General features: G+C 54.0%; 8 protein-coding genes across 8 annotated transcripts; 3 read left to right on the top strand and 5 right to left on the bottom strand.

Moving 5' to 3' along the window:
• Nucleotides 1–528: 528 nt before the first annotated feature.
• TRIREDRAFT_55240 (uncharacterized protein) lies at nucleotides 529–1476 on the bottom strand (the record flags this gene model as incomplete). The annotated part of the gene is made up of 3 exons (XM_006962112.1): nucleotides 529–627; nucleotides 734–1088; nucleotides 1331–1476. 3 exons carry the CDS (start codon nucleotides 1474–1476, stop codon nucleotides 529–531), a joined length of 600 nt encoding a protein of 199 aa, XP_006962174.1.
• A 786-nt stretch (nucleotides 1477–2262) lies between these two features.
• On the bottom strand, nucleotides 2263–3334 carry TRIREDRAFT_40374 (uncharacterized protein; the record flags this gene model as incomplete). Its single annotated transcript, XM_006961954.1, has 3 exons — nucleotides 2263–2744; nucleotides 2824–3142; nucleotides 3215–3334. Coding segments are annotated over 3 exons (921 nt in total), but the record flags the coding sequence as incomplete, so codon positions are not given.
• Nucleotides 3335–5285: 1951 nt separating this feature from the next.
• On the bottom strand, nucleotides 5286–7900 carry TRIREDRAFT_103813 (uncharacterized protein; the record flags this gene model as incomplete). The annotated part of the gene is made up of 4 exons (XM_006962111.1): nucleotides 5286–5330; nucleotides 5481–5777; nucleotides 5876–5932; nucleotides 6047–7900. The coding sequence occupies 4 exons, from the start codon at nucleotides 7898–7900 to the stop codon at nucleotides 5286–5288; spliced, it is 2253 nt and encodes a 750-aa protein (XP_006962173.1).
• A 1306-nt stretch (nucleotides 7901–9206) lies between these two features.
• On the top strand, nucleotides 9207–11006 carry TRIREDRAFT_103812 (uncharacterized protein; the record flags this gene model as incomplete). The annotated part of the gene is made up of 1 exon (XM_006962335.1): nucleotides 9207–11006. The coding sequence occupies one exon, from the start codon at nucleotides 9207–9209 to the stop codon at nucleotides 11004–11006; it is 1800 nt and encodes a 599-aa protein (XP_006962397.1).
• Nucleotides 11007–12948: 1942 nt separating this feature from the next.
• Nucleotides 12949–14102, top strand: TRIREDRAFT_55774 (rab type ras GTPase; the record flags this gene model as incomplete). The annotated part of the gene is made up of 2 exons (XM_006962334.1): nucleotides 12949–13144; nucleotides 13372–14102. 2 exons carry the CDS (start codon nucleotides 12949–12951, stop codon nucleotides 14100–14102), a joined length of 927 nt encoding a protein of 308 aa, XP_006962396.1.
• A 589-nt stretch (nucleotides 14103–14691) lies between these two features.
• On the bottom strand, nucleotides 14692–20902 carry TRIREDRAFT_74907 (uncharacterized protein; the record flags this gene model as incomplete). Its single annotated transcript, XM_006962110.1, has 3 exons — nucleotides 14692–16975; nucleotides 17029–19960; nucleotides 20012–20902. 3 exons carry the CDS (start codon nucleotides 20900–20902, stop codon nucleotides 14835–14837), a joined length of 5964 nt encoding a protein of 1987 aa, XP_006962172.1. The 3' UTR covers nucleotides 14692–14834.
• A 613-nt stretch (nucleotides 20903–21515) lies between these two features.
• On the top strand, nucleotides 21516–22811 carry TRIREDRAFT_120184 (v-snare-like protein). The gene is made up of 5 exons (XM_006962333.1): nucleotides 21516–21631; nucleotides 21741–21823; nucleotides 21946–22028; nucleotides 22131–22496; nucleotides 22629–22811. Exons 1-5 carry the CDS (start codon nucleotides 21611–21613, stop codon nucleotides 22667–22669), a joined length of 594 nt encoding a protein of 197 aa, XP_006962395.1. The 5' UTR covers nucleotides 21516–21610; the 3' UTR covers nucleotides 22670–22811.
• Nucleotides 22812–23319: 508 nt separating this feature from the next.
• On the bottom strand, nucleotides 23320–24492 carry TRIREDRAFT_103804 (uncharacterized protein; the record flags this gene model as incomplete). Its single annotated transcript, XM_006962109.1, has 1 exon — nucleotides 23320–24492. The coding sequence occupies one exon, from the start codon at nucleotides 24490–24492 to the stop codon at nucleotides 23320–23322; it is 1173 nt and encodes a 390-aa protein (XP_006962171.1).
• Between the last annotated feature and the right edge of the window lie 1494 nt (nucleotides 24493–25986).

Below are 25986 nucleotides of genomic sequence, written 5' to 3'. Positions count from 1 at the left end.
TCTCTACCAAAATCCTCAGTCTCTGAAACCTACAACAACCTCACATCAGGTACTCTATACAACCTTTTTCAAATCAAAGTCACCACATATTCACGCCAACATGAACTTCCCCTCGCAAAGCCGCTACCACAGCTTCTCCCGCACCTCGCCCCTGGACGCCGCCGCCGCCGCCTCCACAGTCATGGCCCTCCTCATCGTCGTGTGCATGGTGCTGCTCATCTGCGCGACCGCACGGCTGGTGGCATCTGCGCGTGGCAAAGCGAGCACCAACAGGAACAAGAACAAGAACAAGACAGTCCGGTGGGACGTTGGCGATGCGTACCTGAGGGAGAGGTATCTCGACGAGAGGAGGGTTGGGAGCATGGGATATTCTTCGGGAGTTGGCTTGGGCTTGTATTCGGATCATGTCTGATGCTCGCTTTGTCTTTCTTAGGGGGGGGATCGGTTCGGGTTGGGCTTGGTTTTGGTTCGATTTGTTTTGATGCGTATTATAGAGGGATGGTAAATTGGCGTTGGTTGGTGGTCATTTTACGAGCGTTGGCTGGAAAAGGATGTAGAGGTTGGGTTTATGGCGTCGACGTCTTCTCTGCCGTCAAGCCAGCTGCTGCAGTTGACGCACCGACGAGACTGCACACATTCAGCATCTCAATTGTCAGCTTTCCCGTCCTTTCAGGCGCAATCTCATGAAGAAACAAACTAGAATAAGTAAAGAAGAAAAAAATAATGCAATCACCTTTTCATTGATCCTCTTCAAACAATACGGGCACTTTTTGGAATACTTGATGATCGGATCCGTGCCCACGAGCTCATACACGTGCGCCAGGCCGTACAGCGAGAAGCCGACCATGACAAACGACACCATCTGGTAGATGAAGGAGCCGTAGGCCATGACGACGGCGCCGTCGGCCTGCGCCTGGTGCAGCGTGTTGTAGCCGCCGTTGCGCTCGGACGCGTTGTAGTGCGGGCCGGGGCGCAGGACGGCAAACTTCTCCTCAATGTTCTTGTTGATGGGGAGGATGACGGAGATGGGGGGCATGAGGATTGCGCTGACGAAGGACTTGACGAGGTCGGTGAAGGCGGCGGCGAGGCTGTGTTTTTTTGGTTTTGAGTGAGCGAGTGGAATTTCAAACGAGGTTTTTTATGATCTGTTTGATGTTTTTTATTGTTTGAGATGGTGATGATGGTGGTGGTGGTGGTGGTTTGAATGTTTGTATGAGCTGTTGTTATGCTTTGGCTTTCTCGCAACACACATGCGGTTTTTGCAGCTTTGCTGTCGTGCGAGATTGGAAGAGTACCAAGGTACCTAGAAAAAGATACAGATACAACTCACATCAAACCAAAGGCAAGCTGCAGAATGTTGCCCTGAAACGCAAAATCGACAAAACCGTGAAAGAAGCGCGTCACCTTTGTCCGGCCCTTGTCCAGCAGCGAGTGCGTCTCGCTGGTACCCCCGTACTCGACATCGCGAGAGGGCATCGCCGGGCGTTTGGAGGAGGAGCTCATTCTGGCCTTTGTTGTTGCGCTTTACCGGAGAAGGTGCGGGATGCTTTGGAGTGAGTTGACGATGCATCCATCGCAGCTGGAGTGTTTTTTTTTTTCTCTACTATTTATATATGTGTATTCACGAGGTGGGTAAAAGAGAGACAAGGGCCATTGGACTCGAAATCGGGAGAGAGGGGATTCATTCATGCCCAAAGATCGGCAGCTGTCCACGAGCTTCTCGCTCATTTCCTGTTTGGGCAGGCCATGACGCAGATGGCGCTGCGGCTTTGATGCGCTGTCCTGCGTGGGGTTGTGGAATAGATGCAGATACCTAGGTAGTAAGCGAGGAGAAAAACGACAGGGTCGGTCAGGAGATGTGCTGCGGTGATTGCGTTGACGATGTCTTCACATTTCATGCGGTGTAAGAGGAGGTAAGGTAGGTATCAGATGTGCATATGTGAGCGTTATGCTTATTAAAGGTATTTTTAAAGATCTCATCGCTTCTGTGAGCGAATTAGCGAGGTTTTTGTCCTCGTGGCGTTTTGCCTTTGGCTTCTTCTTCAGCCGCATATAAGTCCCCATTCCAAGCCCTTTATCCAGCCATCCCATCCCTATTTTGTCCCCTGCTCAGAATAAACGAGCAAAACAAAAGAAAAGGAAAACAAAGCATTGCAGTATTATATGGTGAAATTACTCTTTCCCAGCGCCAGCACCAGGTAGAACTCCGCCCGAATAAGATCGAGCTCACCTCTAGAACCTCTCCTTGGAGTACCTCTCCCGCTCCCTCTTCTCCTTCTTCCACAACCACGCAAACTTGCCCACCCAAAACAGCGCCGACACAATCATCAGCGCCGCCGCAGCCCAGGTCAGGCCGTAGAACTTGCTCCCCTGAGTGGCCACGAGGGTGACGGGCTCGCCCTTGTCGTTGATGGCGCTCACGGCGACGGCGGAGGCGGCCGTGGCGATGATGCTGCCGAGGGTAATTGTGGCGGCGGCCAGCGACGCCAGGGCGGCGTTGACCATGAGGACGAGCCTCTTGCCCGGCTGCTGCTGCTGCAGCAGGAATGCGGGGACGCAGGCCAGCATGGAGAGGCCGCTGAAGCCGACGCCCAGGACGTAGAAGACGAAGAGGGCCAGCAGGGCGCCGTTGAGCGTGTCGATGCTGCTCTGGATCGAGCCGGGCCAGTGGATGTCGGCGAGGTTGAGGTCCAGCGGGCCGATGGAGAGCTGGTGGTCGAGGATTTCGGTCAGGTTGAAGCGGTCTTATCGATCGGTGTGGGTTAGCAGGTGGGGGAGGGCTCTTGTTCAGAGATACCTAAGATGAGATAGAAAGAGGCTTACTGGCTGGAGACGACGAGGTGCAGTTGGTGGTGTTGAGCTTGTAGTGCGACGTCGTCGCGTTGGGCCCGAAGCTGCCCATGCAGGCGTTCATGATGTGGAGCGAGTACCAGTCGCTGATGCCCAGCTCGTCGGCCAGGTCGTCGGCAATGTCGCCCACGATGTCGCTGATCTTGCCCTTGACATCGTCCTTGATGTCGTCCACCTTGTCGGTGATCTTGTCCCAGAGGCTGTCGCCGTCGTCATCATCGCTGGAGCTGCTGCTGCTATCTGAGCTGTCGTCGCTTTGGAATATGTCTTGGCCGAGCATGGATGTGTTGAGCTGTGTCGAGGTTAGCAACTCGTCGATTGAGTGTTTTTGTATACCTAGTATAGAGACTGAGTTTTTACATACCCTTATGACGGCATATTCCTCCATGAAGCCCTTTTGATGCCCGGCAAACAACGCCAAGTTCGTCAGGACAAAGGCGACGAGGGAGAATATCAGGGGGATGAGGACGGCGAATCTTAGCAGAGCAGACATGGTGACTTGAGGGTTGTTAGTGAGGAGGTATAAAGGATTGTATCGCCAGGATGCAATTCTATGAGGCAAAAACAGAGAAAATGAATCATAAGAAGGGAATTAGTTTCGGGCGCATGTGGCAGACCACAACGCCTCTATATATGTACTCCAGCCCTTTGGCTGAGCTACTGACAGCCATGATTGTGTGTGTGAATGAGGCTTCGGCTGCTATTGATACAGCGCGCACACACACGCACGGCTGCTCACTTCAACCTCACATCTTTCCACTCCTTGAGCCCCCCCATCAAAGACATTTGGGTCAGAAAAACAGGTTACGCGTATCAAAACGTTCATGCTGGGGGTCAAAGAGGCAGCCAAAGGGGCAACTGGCCAAGCTTGCTCAATTCATGCTGCTGCTGCTGCTGCTGCTGCAGATTGCCACAGGCCGGTGGCTTGGATTGGCTAGCCGCGCGACAATCAAGCGACAAAGGGTGTTGCGACAAGCAAGACAAGAAGGAAGAAGAAGAAGTAAAACAAGGCCAGAAGGGCGCAAATCGGTTTGAAACGGGGTTGGCGGGCATGAATGATCTTCGCCGCTTGGGCTGGTGGAGGGGATGGGCGCTTTTGCATCATGAGGGTGGCGCGGGATGGAACCAATTGGCTGGCGATTGTCGTGAACAACGGACAGGGGTCTGCTCTTGATGGTGGTAAGTGAAGTGGCGGTGATATGTGCCGCCTTTATGTGTTTCTACGAGTATGAGTCAAACAGAAATGTCAACAATGAAATGACCTTCATAGTGAGATGAATATTATATCGTGTTTCTGGGCAGACTTTGTTCGATTTTTGTGTGATATCAAAGATGGGACTCCTGAAGCATCATTCACTAACAATTGGAGACATCGTTAATCGATCTCATCATCAATCCACCCCGGCTGCCGCTGTGGGCCTCGCAAACGACTGCCGCGTTCCGTTCCACACACAGCCGTCTTTTTACAGGGGAGCGGACTTCACAAGGCTGGAAAACGGGCAATCCGGGGCGCGCGGAGAGCCAGTCGATGAGACGCTGGCACCGACGTTTGGCGCTGGCGGCTGCTGAAACGAGCGAGCGGCTGTCGTTTGAGACACGGGACGGGCTCACATCTTGAGATTTGTAGGACAGCATGAGGCTGTGAGATGCTTCGCTGGATCACGGCAACTGTACATTTGACTGGTTTCTTCCTGATGGGCGATCCTGAGTCTAAGTTATGATTGAACTGGAGAGGCCGCCTTCATCAATATGTAGTATGTACTCAAGTAGGAGGGCTTGCGCGCGCACCTATTCTGAGCATTGACTTTGAACGAACAATACCACCCATCGCAGCGTCAATGTTTGCTTGGAAAACATGCAATTCTGTCATTCGCCTTCTGATTCGTTAGCTACGTGTGTTGCTTTACGACAAAAGGTATTTCCCTGTTGTATCATGTGCTGAACCTGTTCATCAGAGGGCAACAATCGTGCGTGGTGCCAATGCGGCTGAAATACATACATTCAATTTCAACGAGCTCAACATCGCTACTCCAGATTGAGCTGCGACAGGGTAGGCTAGTAATGTGAAAAAGGGACGACGCTACAGAATTGCTCAACGCATCTAGATAGTATCGGCTCAGATCATTCTGGGGAAGATCGGAACCAGCTGGATAAAAGTGAGCTGATGCGGCGTCCTATCGATCCCCTAGTCTATATCCTGGCGTTAGACTTGCCGGCTACATGTATCCTAAGCGCCAGCCAGGTTCACATTTCACAGCGTACATGTAATCTCATCATGCAGATTTCCATATGGAGCAATTGGCTATGAGACCACCCGCCAGATATTAGAGAGATGAAACGAATATACACTTTAGTAGGAATGATGTGGATATCTTCGCAACCTATCTCCTCACCTTACTACAGACTTCTGAATCTGCTATTCTTACTCCATGCTTCTAGTAGCCACATGCCTCCAGTCTTGCTATCTCCTCACATCTACTCTGCTTTTCACGTATCATACAAACTATCTCATGCCCCGTTAGTCTGTAATCGACGTCTGCTATCCTTGGAACTATGAGTTCGAGCAGCCCGCCACCTCCCCCATCATGGACGCTCTGAAGCCTATTGAGGACGCCCTCGACCATTCGCACCCACTTGGTCATCGTTTCCAAGGCCTCGAGGGCTTCGGGGCCCTTTGATCGAAGATTGCCAATGCGCCACCTCAGTGGTGGCGAGAGAAGCTCTGGAAGCGGAATCTTGCGCATCAGGAAAAGCATGACAACCCCAAAGGCAAAGATGTCGCCCGCCGGGCCGCGCGTGCCCTCCTTTGGGTATTCGGGCGGGACATACCAAGGGCTTCCGGCGACGTGAACAGTCTCCGAGTCAGTCGACCATCCGAAGTCGATGAGCACCGGGCCCCTCTCCTTGCTGTAGAGGATATTCGACGGCTTGATGTCGTTGTGGACGACGTCTCTACTGTGTATGAACTCGAGGGCACCGGCCATGTCGTGCAATACCCGCTCCGCGTCGCCGTCATCCAACGTACAGTAGGGATTTCTTCCGGGTTGGCGACAATTGGCCAAGTCACACGCATCGATGTGCTCTATATATAGAGCCAAGAACCTCACATCAACGCTATAGAGGCTGGCAACAACGGGCTACATAGTTTCTGTCATCAAATCTGTGCTTGCATCGGGGTCTCATGACTGCCACTTACATGATTGCTCACTTTCATGTGATTCTTCACTTCGCGCAGGAAATACTCGCTGACTTGGGATATAACCTTCACGCCCGCATCGGGAATGAAGTCGAGATCGAATACACTGTGCCATATCTTGACTGCCACCAGCTTGCCTGGGATCTTGGAGTGGTGAGCCTTGAAAACCAAGGTGCTGGCTTGCCTTGCAATGTTGTCCCTGCGGACAAGCGTGTAGTCGCTCTCCCTGGTGGCATTGGCAATCTTGATGGAAGAATTCACGGGAAGATCGTTCAACGGATGGCTGGCAGCGGAAATGTATCCGGCTCGGATATCCGAACCGCTGGGAAACGGAGAAGCGCTTGCGAGAACGAGCTCGTTAGATGACTGCGTCTGAACGGCAGTGGACGCGTTCGATGGATCGGTCGCCTCTTGGCTGTCTGCTTTCTCTTCCCCGTCTGGTGATCCATGTCCGTTGGTTGCCTCTAGTACATCAGTTGCCTCCGATGTATCGGGCGTGTCATTGGTTGCCTTGCCCTTTCCTTTACTCTTGTCCCTCACCAAGTCAATTACCTCTTTTCCTTTGTCTTTTGCAAAATTCTTTGTCTGCTTCATTTCGCCATCCCAGTAGGGTTTCGACTGGCCATGTGTCGCCTCTGTCTTGGTCCTCTTGGCTGCCGACGGCATGGCTTGCTGCGACAGCACATCGACCGTCCTCTTGCCGCCTTGTGTCAGCAGTCTTAGAGGCGCCGAGGTCGAGGCCACATAGCGTCGTGGGAGGACAGAAATGTCAAACATGTGCCTATTCGACACGAAAAAGGCATATGAAGACGAGGACTCGAGAGCTGCCTTTTCAAGAGCGCCAATTCTGGTTGGCTTTTCCCCTGGTGCCATTGGCATGATGACAAGCAACTCCCGAGTGTCCAAGATTGTATTGTTGACCAGCAGCACGGCATCGCTGTTGGGATCGAAGAAGAGATCCAGTTCAAGCGGCCAGGTCAGTGCTTTCCATGATGTATCCTCCGAGGGCAGCCTGGCAATGCATAATCTGATGCCGAAGTCATGCTGCGACTGGGTGAGAGCCACCTCCTTCGTGGTGTGGAGGACGTGCTCCTCCGACAGCCCAATCTTCTGCGTGCTGATATTGAGGAGTTCCGAGCCCAATTTGAGCGTGGCCCTGGTGATGCTCTGCCGGCAGATTACGGCTGGGAGGTTGGCCGTAGGAGAGTCCTTTCTTCCCTGTTGGCTTTGTCTTAGTCGAGCACCAGCACGCGAGCCCTGCTTGCTGGACTCGCCGCGCTCAGGGGTGTGGATGCGGATCCCTTTCTTCGGCTTGCTTTGAGCAGCAATATGGACCTGTTTCTTTGTCTTGTGGTAATCAGTGTGGTTGGCCAGCTGGGTTGGCTTGTCACTGGAAGCGGCGCGACGCAGTCCAATTGGCTTCACGTTGACAGCGCCGCGTCGTTTCCTGGGATCACCACGATGTACAGAGCGGTCCCGGTTGCTCGGCCGGCCGGGCTCAAGCACGGGGCCTTGCAAGGCAGGATGCTTGGTTCCAAGCTTCTTCTTCTTCTTCTTCTTCATCGATCGAGCGGTGTATACATGCGACCCGTGTATTATCTGGAGCTGTATCGATGTGAAGGGGTTCGTGGAGCCGGAGCAGCTGGGCCAAGCATCCTCGTCCGGCTGAGGATACGTTTGCTTATGGTGCTCGAGGTTCGCTCTGAGCTGGCTGGCCGTGAACGGATCGGTGATTTCCGTAGACGCGGCTGTTTGTAGTCCATTGCGTCGGAGGATGGCTTTCCACTGGCTGGGAGTTACTTGGTCTAGGCCTTCTGAAGCTGTTTGGAATTCCTCGCTGTAGGTAGTTGACATGGTAAGGAACTCTCCGAGAACGTGCGCCATTGAATTAAACAAGTTTGAAGCAGATAGATGACGGAAGCTGGAAATAATGTATAGGCATGTAAGTGCTCTTGGGATGCTTGAAAAAAGCGACAGAAGGCCAGTCATATAGGGACGTAGGTAGGTAGGTAGGTAGGTAGTAGTAATAGACTTATCTGGGTCTCGTCACTGCTGGCAGAACTAAAGGTACTACTAGGTACTGCTCTTCAACACAGTTATACTGCATGCTACTCTCTACTGGCGCTATACCTATACCTCCAGCTATATCACTACTTGTCTGTTTGTTATCCTTGAAGAGTGAAGAGTTGAGTATACCATGACCAGCATTACTGCTAGTACCTGTTCATACTGCTGTAGGTACCCAAACTTCAAGATGGTGGATGTGAGGCGCTACCCTGACCTCAACTGTCCATCACAACCATCGACCGTGAATCAGTCTGAAAGAGCCGCACTCTCTTGTTCACGGAGTACGGGAACCGCAGTGGTCATGGGGAGCTGCAGTAGTAATATGTGTCTGTACGTACTCGTATAAGCAAATAAGGGCTGAGTCGCCAATCGGAGCAGATGAATGAGTGGATATGTCGCGAAATGTCCATGCAGTTGGACAAATACGTGTAAGCGAAGCTGCAGAGAGCTCGTGATTAGTACAGCAATCGTGACGTGGCGACGGGTAGTTACAGTGATGTTGGTCCGGGGGATGAGTTTGGCTGTCCAATGGTCTGAGGAATGACAGGGATCGGGGAATCAGGTTGTACGGTATTTCGCTTGCGCTTGTGTTTGTTAAATGTTGTCTGGTACTAATGTGCAATCATTGCTCTGAGTGAGTGACACAGATACCATTGATGCAGACAGTGAGTTGGTCTGATTGACAAAGGATTGATGGCATACTGCAAACTTTCTATCTAAATTGCAGTTTCACTCCGGCGATGACGAGAAACAGGGTCCTTTAGCAATTGCCAGAAAAGGAAACAAAGGTCCCCGCAAGATGCTGACCTCGGCACTCTACCTAGTAGTTTGGCGCCAGCAGACAGCCACAATCGTACATACCTAAGGTACTTAACTAAGGTACCTACTACTAGTACCTTACCTTACCACTCAAGCTCTCTCACAGAATGACGCACCCAGTTTGGGATGGCTTAGTCACCCATTCACTCACCGTTGCGACTGCATTTCCCCAGCCCAGCTGTTACCTTACATACATGCCCTTGTGCTCCGATTTCTTCTTCCTCCGCAACATCTCCACGACCCTTGAGGTCTTCCACTTCTTGTCTTGTCCAAGATGGAGTATAAGCTGCCTCACATCAACGGGTACGATCGGCAGGAGTGGGACTGGCCGTTTCTCAAGTTTCACCTCAAGCGCGATGACCTGTTCACTACCCTTCACGATCGCTTCAACATGCACCAGCTGCCTCTACAGGATCCCATGGCATTCCACGGAGATGTGTGCGAGGCTATTGATCGCTCTGGAACATTGGAGGAGTTTTACTCCCAGATGGCGGAGCGCAGAGCACAGCGAGTCAAGGAGATGAACGAGGCGTTCAGCGAAATCTGCCGCTTGATTGCTTCGGGTCCTTGGGTTCTAGCATGCCCGTTATGCTATAACCCAGAAACCGGTGATGTCAAGACACCGCCAGGCACATTGAACGACTCCATGCCCCAAAAATGGGCACTCTTTAACTACTTCAGCCGCTCGCTGTCCTTTGACACTCTGATACGATTCTTCGACGGCTTTGTTCGAGATCGGCGCAAGAAAGTAGAAGACCGTCGGCGCTCAGCAGACAAGGCCTTGGAGAGATTCAGGCAGGAAGCCGCAGCCAGACACGCAGCAGCTATTGCTAAGCTTGATAAGACAAAGACAGCACCTCAAACCGGCAACGACGAAGCGCATAGCCAGCTGGAAGCACCTAGCGACGCATCATTCCCAGAAGATGCATCTAGCGACGAGCTACGATCCTCGTCGTCCCAGCGGCGACATGGTACGGCGCCGCGTTCTTCAACGACCGCGAGCTCGACGTCACGAAAGAGGAAGAGCGGTCAAGACGCAAGACAATCTCAGCGGAAGAAGCGACGCGCGACGGGCGAAAGCCATGAGGATGACGACGATGCCGTATGGCTTGCCGCTGTACATGACGTATGGGAGACCCAAGCGCCCTTGCCGACGCCGAGACAAGCCGCGAAACGCAACCGAATGGACGATGACCCGGATGAGCACAGAAACAAGCGATCGAGGAGTCAGTCACTGGATTCTATGGAAGATGAGGACGAGCCCCTGCACCACCGTGACTCCCCAAATGAGCAACAGAGCAGCCGGCCGCAGAGACCTCCGTCCAGTAAAAGGAAAGCGAATGGACACGCGCACATCTCCATCGATCCGCAGAAGGCCTTTTATTTACCCTCAGAAGACGGCAGCGAAGACGAGGACGAAGACGCGCACGACTCCATCATGGATCCGCAGAAAGCCTTTTATTTACCCTCAGCAGGCAGTAGCGAAGATGCCACGTCAAAAGGCGATTCCCTGTCAACCCTGGATCCCACGTCAACCTTGGATCCCACGTCAACCTTGGATCCCACGTCAACCTTGGATCCCACGTCAACCCTGGATCCCATGGTAACTCAATGGCCCATGTTTCCCCAAGGCCCCATGTCGAGCCAGGCTTCGTCAGTGGCTTCATACCACACTTGCCCAGAAGCAGCAGAAGAGGAGGAAGAGGAGGAGCCGGCGGACTTGAGACATCTTGCGGGAACCCAGATTCCTTCACAGGAAGAGCCAGAAGGGCATGAGGCCAACGACACGACTAATGAAGCAGCGGATGCTAGGAAACAGAAAAAGAAGAGGTCTCGAGCGTTACACCGGCAACGAGTCGATAACAGACGCTCAAGTCACTCAAGCGAGGAATCTCAATCGTCGTCGTCGCAGAGGACACCGCGTAAGAAGAAGCACCAGGAGCGCGAGACATTGGTTCCAGTCGAGCAGCTTCTGCAGTCGAGGCGGTCGTCCAGACGAACTGCTGGACAAACGTTATTCTTCCTCGCTGACGATGCCACAGCCTGCGTGGCAAGCGGCAAGCGGAATATCTAGCTGTCATAAGGCCAACAGCTCAAGACAACCAAGCGACAGGCCTCCTTCAGAAGCCGCAGCGTCATGGGCTGGTCGACGGAGGGCATACCCATCAACCTGGCAGGGCTGGGGGCAGTGGGCAGCGTCTCTATCATCAGGACCCAAGGCGAGTGGCGGCTGGGACTGAGTGCTAGCTGGCCATAAGGCATACTCGTTAACCTGGCAGGGCTGGGGGCAGCGAGCAGCCTGTTGGCTCGGCTAACAGCCTACGGATGATGAATGCGTCTTGTAGCATGGTCGTTAATCTGACAGGGTCGGAGGCAGCGACGCAGCTCGAGAATGGCTCGATCATACCGTGGCTGGCCCTGGAGACATGGTCGTTATCCTGGCAGGGCTGGGTGCAGCGGCGGAGTCTCTAGGGGGCTCAGGGACAGATGCTTGGGGATACCAGCAGTTGATGTTACTTTTGACGGAGCAGATTGTGAGAGGAGATGTGTTGATTATGATACCCCAGTGAGGACGTGATGAGACGACGTTATGATTTGTTTTAGCGGGCATATCCGGATCTAGCGGGCGTTTTGGAGCGTTTTGTTCAATGACATTGTGAGCGTGTTACCCTTGTTCCTCAGCATCATTTGTCGCCGCCATCGACGACTGCTTGTTCTTTCTGTGGGCAGAGAATTCGGGAGGCGGGGTTGAGGATGAGATGACATGGTTGGATCAATGAAAATATCCTGTAAAGGTAAATTGCTGCTGTGAAGGTGAGTATCAGTACCTATACATTGCCATTTGAGGTGAGTGGACCTCTCAAAGTTGTGAGTGCTGGTGTTTGAGCAAGGTGTATAGAACTGGCCCTGTCAGGGACAAAGAACAGCGATGATCCTTTCATCAGTCATACTCGACCGGGAGCTGATTGATGCGGAATTAGGGGTTCTCACTAAGAAAGCTTCTTTGTGATCACGCAGGGCTCACTTGTAGCTGTCACTTTTGAACCGGTACCATGTCAGGCACATGCAGCACTGGAGCCCTTCACGTGAAGGCATCACCACCTACCTAGGTACATGTAGTCTACCGGCCTACAGGGCATGTGAGCGCCGTGGCACCCGCTAAGACCGGTCCGTGATCGCCTAATGCCCGCTATCTCGCCCCCCCTCCATGGCGCTTGTAGCACCTCCGCGATGGCCCGCTGCAGCCCATCGTCATGCATTGGATTGATCTCGTACTTACCTATACCAGTCTCCATACATTTATGCTGCCGAATCCATTATCTCTTATCTGGTTTCTCCTCTCACCACCGCCTTCGCTTACCTACTTACTACTTACTACCTGATACTGCATCTTCGTGCCTCCTCCTCCACGGTCCATCATCCCTGCACCCCTCAAGACAGACGCCTGAATAGCCTCATCCGAACAGGCCCTTTCTTTCTCCCATCCCTCCGCCTGAATCAGACACAGAGCACCAAATCACACCCCCCTCGCTCGCCTGTTGGAGGGGCTTACACACTCGATCTCCCCCCCCCTACGCCACTAAGCTGTTTAGCTCCCTCGCATGGCAGAGTAAACGCGCCCGTATTATGACTTTCCTCTTCCTCCTCTCCCGTCATCCTCAACCTTTCCTCTCTCCGTGCCACTTTGTCTTCCAACGATGCCATCGCATCGTCCCCTCGACTCTTGGCCGACACCGTCTCCGAGTACGCTGACGCGATCGACAATGCCATAAGCTGCCTTCTTCGACCCACCCGCGCGTCCAACAACAGTTCCGTGATTCACCATCATCATTCCTTCTGGCCTCGTCCAACGTCGCCTTTCTCGTTTCCGTCCCGTCGTCTGTCTTTCGTGTCTCACCACAGCCTCGCCTGCCGACCAATCCTCCTCCTCCTCCTCCTCCATCTGCTGCTCCTTCTCTGGATCTAGACAGTGTCCTCGCCACAGAACAGCGCCTGTGCGGGCCTCTGCAGAGACCATGTCGTCCTCTCTCGAGGCCAAGATCGTGGTCCTGGGTGCCCAAAACGTGGGCAAGACGTCCCTTGTCATGCGGTACTGCAAGGGCTCCTTCAACCCGGCTCAGGTAACGTCTACCGTTGGCGCCAGCTTCCTGACAAAGCGCGTGGTCGACAATGACTCCGACACTGTTGTGCGCCTCCAGATCTGGGACACGGGTATGTGCAATCTTGTTGCCTTTTTGGTGTTGCGTATTTGCCCATTTGTCATGCCTCATGCATCCCTGCCCTGTCTTGCCTTGCCTTGCCTTGCCTTGCCTTGCCTCGGCGCGGTGCTGCCTTGACAGGGCTTCATGCCTGATGATGAATCCTTTCCGCCGCCGTTTGTCCTCGAGGCGTCATGCTGCACAACACACAAACATGCTCCCTGCTGACTCGCTTTGCAGCCGGCCAAGAGCGCTTCCGTTCCATCTCCCGCTTATACTACCGCGGCGCCAACGCATGCATCCTCTGCTACAGCATTACCGATGCCCAATCCTTTACCGACATGGGCGAGTGGCTGACGGAGCTGCGCCGCAACCTGCCGTCAGACGTCGTCCTGCACGTCGTTGGCACAAAGGCCGACATCGTTGCCCGCGACCCTTCGCTGCGCCAGGTCCCCTTTGAGCGCTGCATCGCCTACGTTGCCGAGAACCTCTCACCAGGCCTCGGCAGCACGCCGCCTCCGACCGCCACGCCCAACAACGGCCCCTCGTTCCTCTCCATTGGCGGCGGCCTCGAGCCCCGGAGCCCCAGCTCTAAGCGGAGCTCCGGCTTCTGGGGCCAGGAGGTCGGCTGGGACGCCTGCCACGAGATCAGCGCCGAGAGTGGCGAGGGCGTCGAGGAGGTCTTTCGCGTCGTGGCCCGGAAGCTCGTCGAGCAGAACCGCAAGATGCAGCAGGCCCTGCTCCAGGCCACTGCCACGCCCAACACCCCCGGGTACGAGTCCGGTATGGACGGAGGGTACTTTGAGGGCGTCAACGGCCGCGGGAGCTTCCGCCTCGGACGGGACCGGCGGAGCTGGCTGTTCCCACCGGGCTTCTCGCCTGCCGTGACTATTGACAGGGCCGGGTCTACGCAAGAGCAGGACCAGCGGGTGGAGAGCCGGCAGAAGCAGCGCCAGAGCAGCTGCTGCTAAATGAAGGGCTTTTGTCGTTACAGCCTGATGATTGCTTTAAAGGTTGAGTCAAGGTTCAGTCCTCAACGCCCCCACCCTTTCGTGTTGTCTTTGTTGTACAAGCGAGACTTGACGAGAGAGCCTTTTTCTTCGTTTATATGCGATTCGTTTTTCTTTTCTAGACAAACTGGTACATGGCGTTCAGGATACTAGGTATCGCATTTTACCTTCGCACGCAACACAGGGCTGGAAAAGGAATGCGGCACCGGTCAAGGCGGGACTGACGGAAAGGGGCCGTAGGTACTTTCTTTTCCTCATTTTTCTTGTTTCTTTTTCTCTCTTTGTTTGTTTGTTTGTTTGTTTGTTTGTTTGTTATATGTAGAACATTTGGGAAAGAGAGCTCTCACGAGACATGGCTTTGTAACTTTCATCTCTCTTGATTTTTGGCTTTTTTTGGGAGTGGCGGGAATTCAAGGGACATTTGGGACAGTGTTTTGAGTCATCTTGTGGTTTTTGTACTTTTTATCTTTGCTATTCCTTTCTTGCTTCTCTCTACCGTCTGTGAAACAAGCTGGCTTCTTGTTTTAACATGCTTGATTCTGCGTTGTAGTGCGAGGTAGCATGCTTGTACTTTCTACTTGTACAGTCTATATAGTCCATCTTCAAGCAAAGTATGACAAATATCAGCTTTCATATCAATCCTCCAACGTCCCCCTCCAGATGCTTCTCAGAGTAACTCTCCATGTTGCTGCTTTACGACGATGATGATGATGCTCCTGCCGTCACTTTTCCCTGCTTCGACTTGTTCAAGTCGTCGTCCACCGCAGGCGGAGCCGGGATATCCACCCCCAGCACCCTATGCTCCAGCCCGACATACCCATCGCTCACAACAAGGACATCCAGCTTCCGCGCCTCTCCACCCTTTGGTTCAGGCAGCCTCAGCACCGCCCTAGCAGAAGGACACGAGCCGCCCTGACCTAACGGGGCCTTCTTCATGCCGCTGGTAGACGACGACGACGACGAGAGGCCGGCCCAGCCGAGACGCTTGACGGCAATGACTTCGTCGTTGGCAACGTCCGCGACGATGACGAACCAGCCTTCTGTCTGGGGCTTGTGGAACTTGGGCGCCCAGATGCGGGCTTCGCGGTCGAGGAGTGGGTTGAGGCGCTTGATGTTTACCGTGAGCGAGAGCGTGGTGATGTCGCTGACGGAGACGGCGACGTTGGGGAGCATGGAGGCGGCGCGCTTGAAGCGGGACTGCATGCCGGACGGGATGCGGAGTTTGTTTGCGAACGAGGTGAGTTGGTCTTGCGAGTAGGTGCTGATTGTCGCGAGGGAGGGCTCGTCTTTTTCTTTGGATGGGGAAGAGGCGTCGGGTTCTACGCCGGGGAGGATCGAGGCGGGCGGATCGGTGGGCCAGCGGGCGCATTTGATGCTTTGGAGGAGCTTCATCATCTGGAGGCAGCTCGAGAGGAAGCCCATCTCGGTGAGGACGTCGATGGAGGCCTGGATGATACGGATCGCCTGGTCGAGGACGCTGGTCTGGTCTCCGACGTAGTCCGTCACGGGCAGGTCGATGCGCGACATGAATGCCTGCAGTAAGAGGAAGGACTTGACGTGCGGATCCCACATGGGGAGGTTGAAGGAGTTGCCCGAAAAGGGGAGGTTCTGCGAGAGTACGTCGTTGATCAGGTCCTCGTTGTGGCGGACAGGGAGCTCGTCGTATTCGGTGGCGTGACACATCCACGATAGGACGTCGAGGAAGCTCGCGTTTGCCTTTGCGTTGCGCACGAGGTGGCGGATGGTCAAGTGGGAGAGATAGTAGTAACTCATAATCTTGCCGAGAGGCGTCGGATCGACGTCGCCGTTGGGAAAGACTTCGACACACTTGGACACTTCGAGCTCCTCGATGGACTTGTCGACCATGCCGATCATGTACTCGTTGGCCAGCTGCTGCGCGGCGATGGTGCTGTGCTCTTCCGCCGAGATTTGCAGTCCATAGTATGACGGATTCTTGTGGAGCCTCCTAAAGAAGAATGTCCAGGTGAGATAGTCGAGTGCGTCCTGTTTATTCATGATTGTCTCTGCCGAGATTTCGGCACAGATGTGGTTGTCCAAAACTTTGTGCAGCGATGATTCCACGGGAAAGCCAGTGTGCAAGAAGTGCTTGTAGAAATCCTTCTTTGCGTCCTGTGTAAAGATGCGAGCCACGCCAGAGTTGTCAAACTGAGGTCGTCCAGCGCGTCCCAGCATCTGCAAGACATCGGTGAGATCCATGTCCTTGTAGCCGCTGGTTTTGGCGTCGTAGAACTGGGTGCCCTTGACAACCACGAGATGAGCTGGCAGGTTGACACCCCAGGCAAGGGTGCTAGTTGCGACCAAGATCTGAATCTTGTTGTTCAAGAACAGCTCTTCGGCGATTTGTCGATCAGACTCAACGAGACCGGCATGATGAAGTCCAATGCCAAAGTTGATGGCTTCTTTCAAAGCCTCGTCCTTGACGCGCGACAGATTGAGCTGCAAATCATCCTCGTCCATCCGAAGAAAGCGTCGGGGATTGTCCTCCATACCGCAGTAATTGATGAGATCCTTGGCCGTCAGGCGAGTCTGTCGTCGGGATGCGACAAACACGATGACGGGCTTCTCAGGGCTGTGATTCTTGATTGCCAAAAACGTGGGCCGGTTCATAGATTGCATCAGCGGGCAGAAACCTCGAAGCTCTGGGAAGCCATCAATGTACAGTTCCAGTGGCACGGGGCGGACTGAATGCCTAAAGTTGAACAGCCCTTCCTTCACGCCAAGCCAGTTGGCCAGGTCAGTAGCATTCGCGCATGCCGTCGACATACCCAGCAGCCTGACTTTGTTCTTGGTTGACGACGAGATATAGTTCATTCCTGCCATCAGTTAGCTGCTGCAACTTATATGGTCACGAGTTCATGCGTCTTACGAGAAACAATAATCTCCAGAATCGGACCACGGTCTCCAGCCAGCAGATGAATCTCGTCGATAATCACCAAGCTGACCTGCCGAACATAGCCCCTCGTCTGCCAAGAACGGGAGATACCATCCCATTTCTCGGGAGTTGTGATGATGATGTCCGCGTCCTTGATCGTTCTCGTGTCGGGGGTGTTGTCACCCGTCAACTCGACCAACTTGAGTCCCAGCGGCTTAGCGAGGCGATTACCCCAATCAATCACACGCTCGCGAACCAGAGCCTTCATTGGCGCAATGTACACCACCTTGGACTTTGGTCGTTCCCGGAACGCCCACCACATGGCAAGCTCGGCGGCAACCGTCTTTCCACTGCCCGTTGGGGATCCCAGGAGAACGTTTGCCGAGGTGTGATACAGAGTGTGGAAGATTTGGGTCTGCATCGGGTTGAAGAAGCTGAAGCGCTTCGCATACAGTTCCTCCAGACCTGGGTTCTTCAGCGCAGTGATGGGCAGCGGCTGCAAGTTGAGCAAGTCCGTGTACACGCTTTCCGTATCTGGGCGGATGAGATGTTGGAAGGATACGGGTGTCACCGTCTCCGACCCAAGCCATCGGTCAGAGATTGCCCGGACGTAGATCTGCTTCGGCAGCGGGTCCGACAGGGGAATGGTGAAGTTGAGTTCGTGCTCATCATGAAGCTTTCGCCTGTTGAGAATAAAGTATTCGTGATGGTAAATCTCCGAAGTCTCCGAGTTCTCGACCCAGATGTAGAAGGATTCTGACGTCCCATGAATATGATCCTTCCACGCAAAGTCTGGAATGACATATAGCTTGATACGCAAAACATCTCGATTCAGAGGCGCAATCTCAGCCTCCACGTGAACCATTGGGAAATTGTTGAGTATCTTGGCAATGTTCTTTCCAGCGCCCTGATTGTGCACCAGGCTTCCGAGTTCCGCCGGCTCCATTTCCTTCATGGCGTCAATGGTCAAGTTCTCCTTGGAGTCGAGCTGGTTCAGGATTGGCTTTGCGAGGTCAAACTGATGGAGAGGGTGTTGAAATGGCCAGATCCTCTTCTCAATCGACTTGGACAGGGTCAGAAGCACCAGGCACTGATGGCCCCATCTCCGATTCAGAGCAAGCATGAACAGGGCCCTGCAGATTCGGCCAGATTGCTGAGCAACGTAGTTCATATCGTTGGAAAGAGCAAAATCATCCGGCTGTATCTTGGAGATGTATGACTGCAGTAGAATGTTAGTCTTGACCTGAGGCGTATCGATGCCTTTGTCGACATCACACGGGACAATGTCCTTGAACTGCAGCAGCTCCTTCGCCTCGCTGTCCCTGGACTGGATATTGTCAAACTCTCCACTCATGCTAATCATCCTCAAGACGTCAGCCTCGGTGGCTTGGGGATGCATCATCGTGTTGAAGACTTGTATGCTCGTGTGGAGGATGTAGTACTGGCTGGCAATGCGGCCAATGTCTTTGCTGCGGAGCTCTTCGGTGTTCTCGTTAAAAATAATCATCTGGCACTGCTGCAAAGTCCGCGCTGCCTGAATCGCCAACTGGCGACGCCGTTGAACCAAGTTTGGATCGTCTCGGATTTCCGCCCACTCAATGCCGTAGTTCATGGGGCTTCTCTGCATTCGCACGAACAGATACGAGTATCCGATCCACTGAACGGCTTCCGGGATGGAAGTGACAGTGCCCAAGGCGATTTCGGCATTGAGATTGTCCACCAGTTTGGTCGAGAACTTGGATTCGATAGGTTGCTGTTCCGTGATGGCTGACAGGTAATGAGGAAGCTTGTCGAGAGTGGTGCAGATCATACCGATACCAGTGTCCTCAAACTGGGGACGACCAGCACGCCCAAAGATCTGGAGCACGTCAAGAATGCTGAGGTCAACAAATTTGCCGTCCTGGGCGCTGTACACCTGAGTACCCTTGATGACGACCGCCGCAGCTGGCAAGTTGACACCCCAGGCCAGTGTAGCTGTGCAGCACAGGACTTTGAGTACACCATCCGCAAAGAGCCGCTCCATGAGATTCCTGTCGGCTCGTGCCATACCAGCGTGGTGGACACCGATACCCTTAGGAAGCAGATCTCGGATATCCTTGGACCTGGACTGGTTCATGTCCCGTGATGCCTGGCCGTAGTGAGGATGTCCGGTCGGGTCAAAGAGATCGACGCAAAACTGCTCAATGGCTTTCTGGTGAAGCATCCTTGCCGTCACCATGGTGTCCCTGCGAGAGTGCACAAAAACCATGACCTGGTGATCGCGCTGTAGCATTTCTTTGACCTTGTCAAAGGCAACGTTGTCCAGGTTGTCCTTGGACGTCTTGGAACCCGCCTTTCCCTTGACGCCGATGAAATGCTGCTCCAGTGGGACAGGACGGAACGAGGCGTCAAAGTAGAACAGGCCGGCATACTTGTTGACCTTGAGGAAATCGGCAACGTCGACGTAGTTGGGCAGTGTAGCGCTCAAACCGATGATCCGAATGAGCGACTGAGTGCTTTCGACTTGTCTCTCGGTTCGAGCCACCAGAGACTCCAGAACAGCTCCACGCTCGTCATGTAGCATGTGGACTTCGTCGATGATGAGCAGTCTCACCTTTTGCACGAGCTCCGTATCTCCAGTACCCTTTCTCGTAACGACATCCCACTTCTCAGGGGTGGTCACGATAATTTGGGTCTGGACAATCTCGGCTTTGGTGAGCTGCATATCGCCCGTGTACTCTCGACACTTGATGCCGAGCCAGGCAAGGCGCTTGCCTAGCTTTTCGGTAACTTCAGCCGCCAGGGCCTTCATCGGTGCCACGTAGACAATCTTGAATTCATCTGTGTTGACGGCGAACTCGGTTGCCTCTGGGTTTTCGATGGGGTTTGGCTGACAATGTTGTCCGATGGTGTGAAGAATTGTGAGCATTGCTGCATCAGTTTTACCCTATGATGATGATGAGCATGTTGTAACAGCTTTTGAACTCCTCAAACTTACAGCACCGGTTGGTGCACAAATCAACATGTTTTCGCTCGTCTTGTATCCCACCGGGTAGACTAGGCTCTGCATTCGATTGAGCGTCTTATAGCCCTTGAATGTATTGCGGCAAAGTCCATCCAAGTCTGAGATCTTGACGAGCTTCTCTCCGGGTCCTAGAACGCCCTTCTTCCCAGCCGGTACAAAATACTCTTCATACTTCTCAAACTGAAGACGCTCACTGCCAGCCGGCAAGCCGTACTTCTTGCCAGAGGCGCTCAGCGTGTTTCCCGCATTATAGGCCCGGTAGACGTGAGGATACTGCGGCTCCTTGGAGAAGCTGGGTGCCAGAGCTGCGTTCTTGTGTTGGTAGTCGCGCATACGAAGAGCCTCTTCTCTCTGAGCCTTGGTCAGGAGTTTCCGCGTCTGAGTTTCCGGCTCATGATGCTGAGTCGAGACGGACGCAAGGATGTCGTCCTTGTGGCCCAATAGCTCGATGATAAAGTCCAGGTCATCAAACCCAACCAGATCAGTGAGATGCGCCTGCAGCTCATCGTCCGGCTGCCCAGACGACAGAACACTAACAATCTGAGACTGAAAGACATCCGCAGACATGCCGTTCTTGGCCGCAATCGAATCACATTTGGCAGCAAGCCACTCGGCCCCAAACCCACCGGTGGCTGCGTCGGCGCCGTCGTCCGCAAAGTCGCTGCTGCAGTACTCGTACTCGTCGTCATCGGAGATAAATTCCCAAACGTCTTGGCCGCTGGGCATGATGTGGTTGGCAAAGTCATCTTCGTCTAGGTCGTCATCAGCATCGGACGGTTTGGCGTTGGTTTGGGGGAGCTTCAGGTCTGCGATGGCCGCCTTCATGGCAGCGACCTGCTGCCGCCATTCGGCTTCTGCGTTCATCAGATCGGATGAAGCCATCTTCGCCCAGGCTTGTTCCTTGTTCCTTGGTATGATGACGTTGGTGACGGCAGTATGGAGATTTGAAAAGTTGCAGTCCGAACTGTGAAGTGATGTTTGATGGTGCAGCTGCATGAAGCACCTCGACCTTTTTTTAAATCTTTACGGCAACAAAAGGTGAAGATGGCCAGCAGCCCGGATGACGCATCAATCCATACCTAAGGTACATACACTAAGAAGCTCGCATCAGTCACACACCGCCCGCCCCCCCACACTAAAGTCCGCCTAAAGACCCAGACGCTACAGCGCTCCCGCAGCGCTGAATCCAGCCTCTGCCCAGTGGACTTGGCGGGGTTCGTCGTCCATCCTCAGTGGAGTCGAGCGCCTAAAGGTCCGTGGGGCGGGTGATCCATCCAGCCTCATGCCAACTGAAGCCTCATCCCTGCGGCGCCTGGAATGCTTGATTGAACCTGAACTCAAGGCCTCGCTCCCCCATTAGCGCATCTGAAACTCCGACTTGTGAAACCACCTCAGGCCTCTTCCCAACGTCGACCTGCTCCCCCAATTCCCACCCTCTCCCATCAACACTCCAGTCTCCTTTTTTCTTGTCTAGGTGTGATTCGACTCGCACAACTCGCCAGCGCACGTTTCGAATCCCCGACGAACATTCACACCGAACAAACCGTCAAACCCGATCAAAACTCGCCCATCATGAAGCTTCACTACATTGGCGTACGTCCCCTCCGAGTCGCCCTGCTTCCCTCGCCTCCTTCACCGAATCTTTCGAGCGTCATCGTCCACTATTCGGCTAACACACGACTTTGTTCCCCTCGAGATATAGATCCTCCGCAACGATACGCAGCCCGCACACGAACTCGTCGCCGAGAAGGAGCTGAGCGCATACTCGCGCTTCACACGCCAAAAGTTGGTCTCCCCAGGCACTCAAACAGCGAACAAGCACTCCGCTTCGCAAGGCAACATGCCCTTCGTCAAAACAAAAACAAGCAGCTAACGAACGAAAAAAAATCACCGTCTCCATCTTGCAGCTATGGCGAATTCATGACCCTCTTCGCAAAGACCGTCGCCGAGCGCACCCGTCCCGCCCAACGACAAGACGTCGAAGAACAAGGTTGGACACCCATCCTCCCTTTATCGAAGCCCCGAAAGAAAATCAGACGATTCTATCTCCCAGAGAACGAGAGCTCACACATCTTGACCAAATCATCAACAGACTACACCTTCCACGCCTACGGCCGCACCGAGGGCATCTGCGGCATCATCATCTCGGACCACCAGTACCCCGCCCTCGTCGCGCACCAGCTCCTCAGCAAGGTCGTCGACGAGTTCCTCGCCAAGCACCCGCGCTCCTCGTGGGCCACCGGCGAGCCCGTCCTGCCCTTCCCCGAGCTCAGGGACTACCTCGCCAAGTACCAGGACCCCCAGCAGGCCGACAGCATCATGAAGATCCAGAAGGAGCTCGACGAGACCAAGATTGTGCTGCACAAGACGATTGAGAGCGTCCTGCAGAGGGGGGAGAAGATTGACGATTTGGTGGCTAAGAGTGATGGGCTGAGTGCGCAGAGCAAGATGTTTTATCGTATGAGATACCCCCCCTTTTTTCTTCTTCTTTTTCCTTTTGTCTCTTTTTCCGCGCGCCCCCTTTCCCCGATGTGATTTGATGCCTGGGATAATTGTGGTCAGGCTTGTGGCTAACGTGTTTCGAATATAGAGCAAGCAAAGAAGCAGAATTCCTGCTGCGTATTGATGTAGAGGTTCTTTTATATGGCGTTGCATACGGTCATGTTTTCTTCAGCAATGAATGGGCTGTTTGTTTTATCGAAAGATTGGTTATCAAAGACAGAATCGCAAACATACCTACCTTACCTTATCTTTCCCATCTCTAATACATATATCCTGTATTTCTCAATCCCACATGAAATGTCGCATGAGATGCAAGGGGTGAAAAGACGGAAACACTTCAAGACGGCTCTTTATATCACAATCTATCTATAACAACCAAAGGATATTCTAAATAGCCGTTCTCATATAGATGGGTTTGAAGGAGGTCTCGCGAAATCCGCGCTTCGCTATTGTTTTGATATGTAGGTATCCGCTGTCCAGGCTTGGCCCCCGGGGCTATGCACAGATGCTCATGGAAAGAAATAGATTTTTGTGTCCAGAACAAAGAAAAAAAAGGACCGGTTATCAGGTAGAAGTAAAATGACACAGAAAATGGAAGTGAAGAGTAGGCATATAGAAAGCATTGCACGCCAGGTGATGGGTAGAATCATGAAAAAGAAGCCGTTGATGAACCCGAAGAAGATCAAGGTAAAGTATGAACAGAAAGATCAACTTCAGGGGACAAAAGAAGGAAAAATAGGACAAGAATGATCAGTTGGAAAACGTCAAAGGTTGTCCCATCACGCCCCCTCGAGAACCACACGCGAGCTCTTTCGCGATCCCCCGTGCGAAAAGTTCGTCCTGTTAGCCTGATGGATCAGGACCGGCACCGCGGTCTTCGTCTCGACGAGCCTCTTATTCTTGCCCAGGTTGATCTTGGCAGCCGCGTCTGGCGAGTTCGCACCCCTCCTTGAAGCGGAGCGGTCGAGAGGCACCAGCAATCTCCGCTGCTGCCTTGACACACTAATCTGGCGCGCGATGGAAATCTCCACGGCCTCGTACAGAGCCTTTTCAACCCCCTCCTCGTCTGTTTCACTCCGGATAGTAGATGCCTCGGAGGGTTTGGACTGGTGCTGCTTTGGAGGCGCAATGTGCTCGGCTGAGCGGTTGGAAGGGGGAGGCGGCGGGGGTGCCGTTGGCTTCTTGAGGATAGATCGAGGTTGTGGCGGTGCGTGTGTCGGAGCAGAAACAAGAGATTCGGTCGAGTGAGTGACTTTGTCGTCAGTGTCGTCTGATAGTGATTCTTTTCGGTGGAACTTGGAGATGAGGCGGTCACGTCGCTCCGGCATCGGTTCGGCGTCTGCGGGCAGGGTTTGGGGGGCGCGGGAGGGGGTAGAAACAGACGATGTTCTTTTCCTCATCTGCGATTGCGGTTTGTTCATGGCGGGATTGGGGAAGTTGGCCACTGCTGTGGTGGTGTTGGATCGGGCCCGCGAGGACACGCGAGGAGGAAGGTTGTTGTTTGCAGGAGGAGCCTGATCATGGGCAGAGACGGCAACCGATGATGAGCCTGTCGGAGAAGGGGACGTCGATCTCTGCGGCACCACTATCTCGTAAGGCACGGAGCCATCCCGGTACTCCTTGGCTGCGGGCAGGTTGAGCTTGTCCACCTTGACTTGCCGCCGGTCTGGCAAGCTTGGCCGCTGTGATTCTTGTGATTGTCGTAACTGCGGGAAAAGCTGCAATTTCTGTGGTGATCCCTGAGGTTCTCTCCGCTCCCGGGGACTCTCGGATTCCTTGGGCCTTGACTGCTGCGGCTTCGGTACTGGCGCCGGCCTCTGAGGGGGTTCAGGATGCTGCGCCTCGGGTGCCAACTGCGGCTTTTGCGACTCCTGCGGCGGGCGAGGCAGCGAGGGTTGTTGTAGGACTTGGGGGAACTGCGGCTGCTGCTTTTGAAGAATGCTTCCAAACATGATGCTGTATCGCTCCATTTCCACAGTCGGAATCTCGATACTCATGAGTGACTGAAGCTGTGGCGGCGCAGGGGGTTCTCGTGCCGGTACCACTGCATCTCGGGGTTCTGGCAATACATGGACGGTTGGGACTGGTTCCTTTAATAGGCTGACTGAGCTGCCCTTTTGGCTTCCCAAAGCATCACTATGCTTGACCAAATGGACTCGGCTTCCAAGATCAAGACTCTTCTTTGAATCCGTGTCCTGCGCTCTTGAAAGCGAGCCGTCCGCCGGCTTGGATCGCTTTGACTTCGTCCTGCTAAACGGATTCCACCTCTTGGACATTGACCTTGAGAGGCCGTTGGTGTTAGCAGCGGGTTCCGTGGCATCCCCACCTGAAGTTACAGTCGTGAGCGTCTGAGTATGCCATGGTGCATTAGCAGACACGGGGGGGTGGTTCGGGCTCCCGAGTGCCATGCCGATGACGGCGGTTGTGTCGTTGGCGCCGGAAAAGGGCGGTGCGAGTGAGACTGAGGTCGGCATTTCCTTGGGAGGCGATGCTGGCGATGGTACTTGGCGTGGGATCGGTATGTGATATTGCTTGTAGTTTCGCCCTTCGAGAGGCTTCGTAGTCGCAGACTTAGGTTCTAAGCTGATGTGTTCGGTAGACCTGCTATATCCCGACTGATCAAGTTGTCTAAGCCGTCCGGCGGCAGAAGTGGCATCCAGGCCTGGAGAAAGGTAAGGACCGTGTTGTTGGTGAGGGCTGAGAGCGCTCTCCGTCGTGGCAGGTCTGGGTGACCGTGCGGGCGAGGCCGGTTTATGAGACGACTTGCCGCTCCTATTCTCATCTGGCCATTTTTGCGGGCCCTCTTCAGATGCCGCATGAATCGGCGAGCCGCTGTGGACAGGCTCTTGTTGGTGAGAGAAATTTGGCTTCGGCAAGGTTGTGGTGTCCCCTGTCCGCGCCTTGAAGAGGCCCATGGTTCAGCGCCAAGGCCGCGTCGCCGTGCGATGGAAGCGAGAAACCGGTGAGAGACACGCCTGGAGCCGAAGCGATCATGCGATGATTTTCCCCTCTGGGCTCAGGGTCAGACGGGCAGGAGACGTTTGAGAAGGGACTGAGATGTTATTATTAGTGTAGCGAGCTGTTAGCACCACATCCAGCACCTAGCGCCGAGTCGACGTGAAGGCAGAGGCGTTTTGGATTTCGAAACGCAAACAGCCGGTCCTCCAACAAACTTGTACCCTCGTCCGCCTTTAAAGGACTTGCCGCGTCGGAATTATTAGCGGCGCTCCTCGTCTGGGGCATAACAAGCAGATGCTACACAATCTGCTCACCGGGCAGCCTGTACTGGGGGAGGGCGTCTTCACCTTTGGCTCGTTGGGGACCCCATGTTTGCGTCGACGCTTGTCGTCAGCCCAAAGACCCCCCAAGGACCCTAGGACGACCCTTGGCTCCGGCCGTAACAGCCAGCATAATGCTCTGCGGCCGTGTGGTTTGGAAGCACCAAG

The sequence above is a fragment of the Trichoderma reesei genome (assembly GCF_000167675.1).
Source record: "Trichoderma reesei QM6a unplaced genomic scaffold TRIREscaffold_2, whole genome shotgun sequence".
NCBI classification, from domain to species: Eukaryota; Fungi; Ascomycota; class Sordariomycetes; order Hypocreales; family Hypocreaceae; genus Trichoderma; species Trichoderma reesei.
Note: the sequence above shows the minus strand (reverse complement) of the source record. Positions and strands in the feature narration are given on the sequence as shown.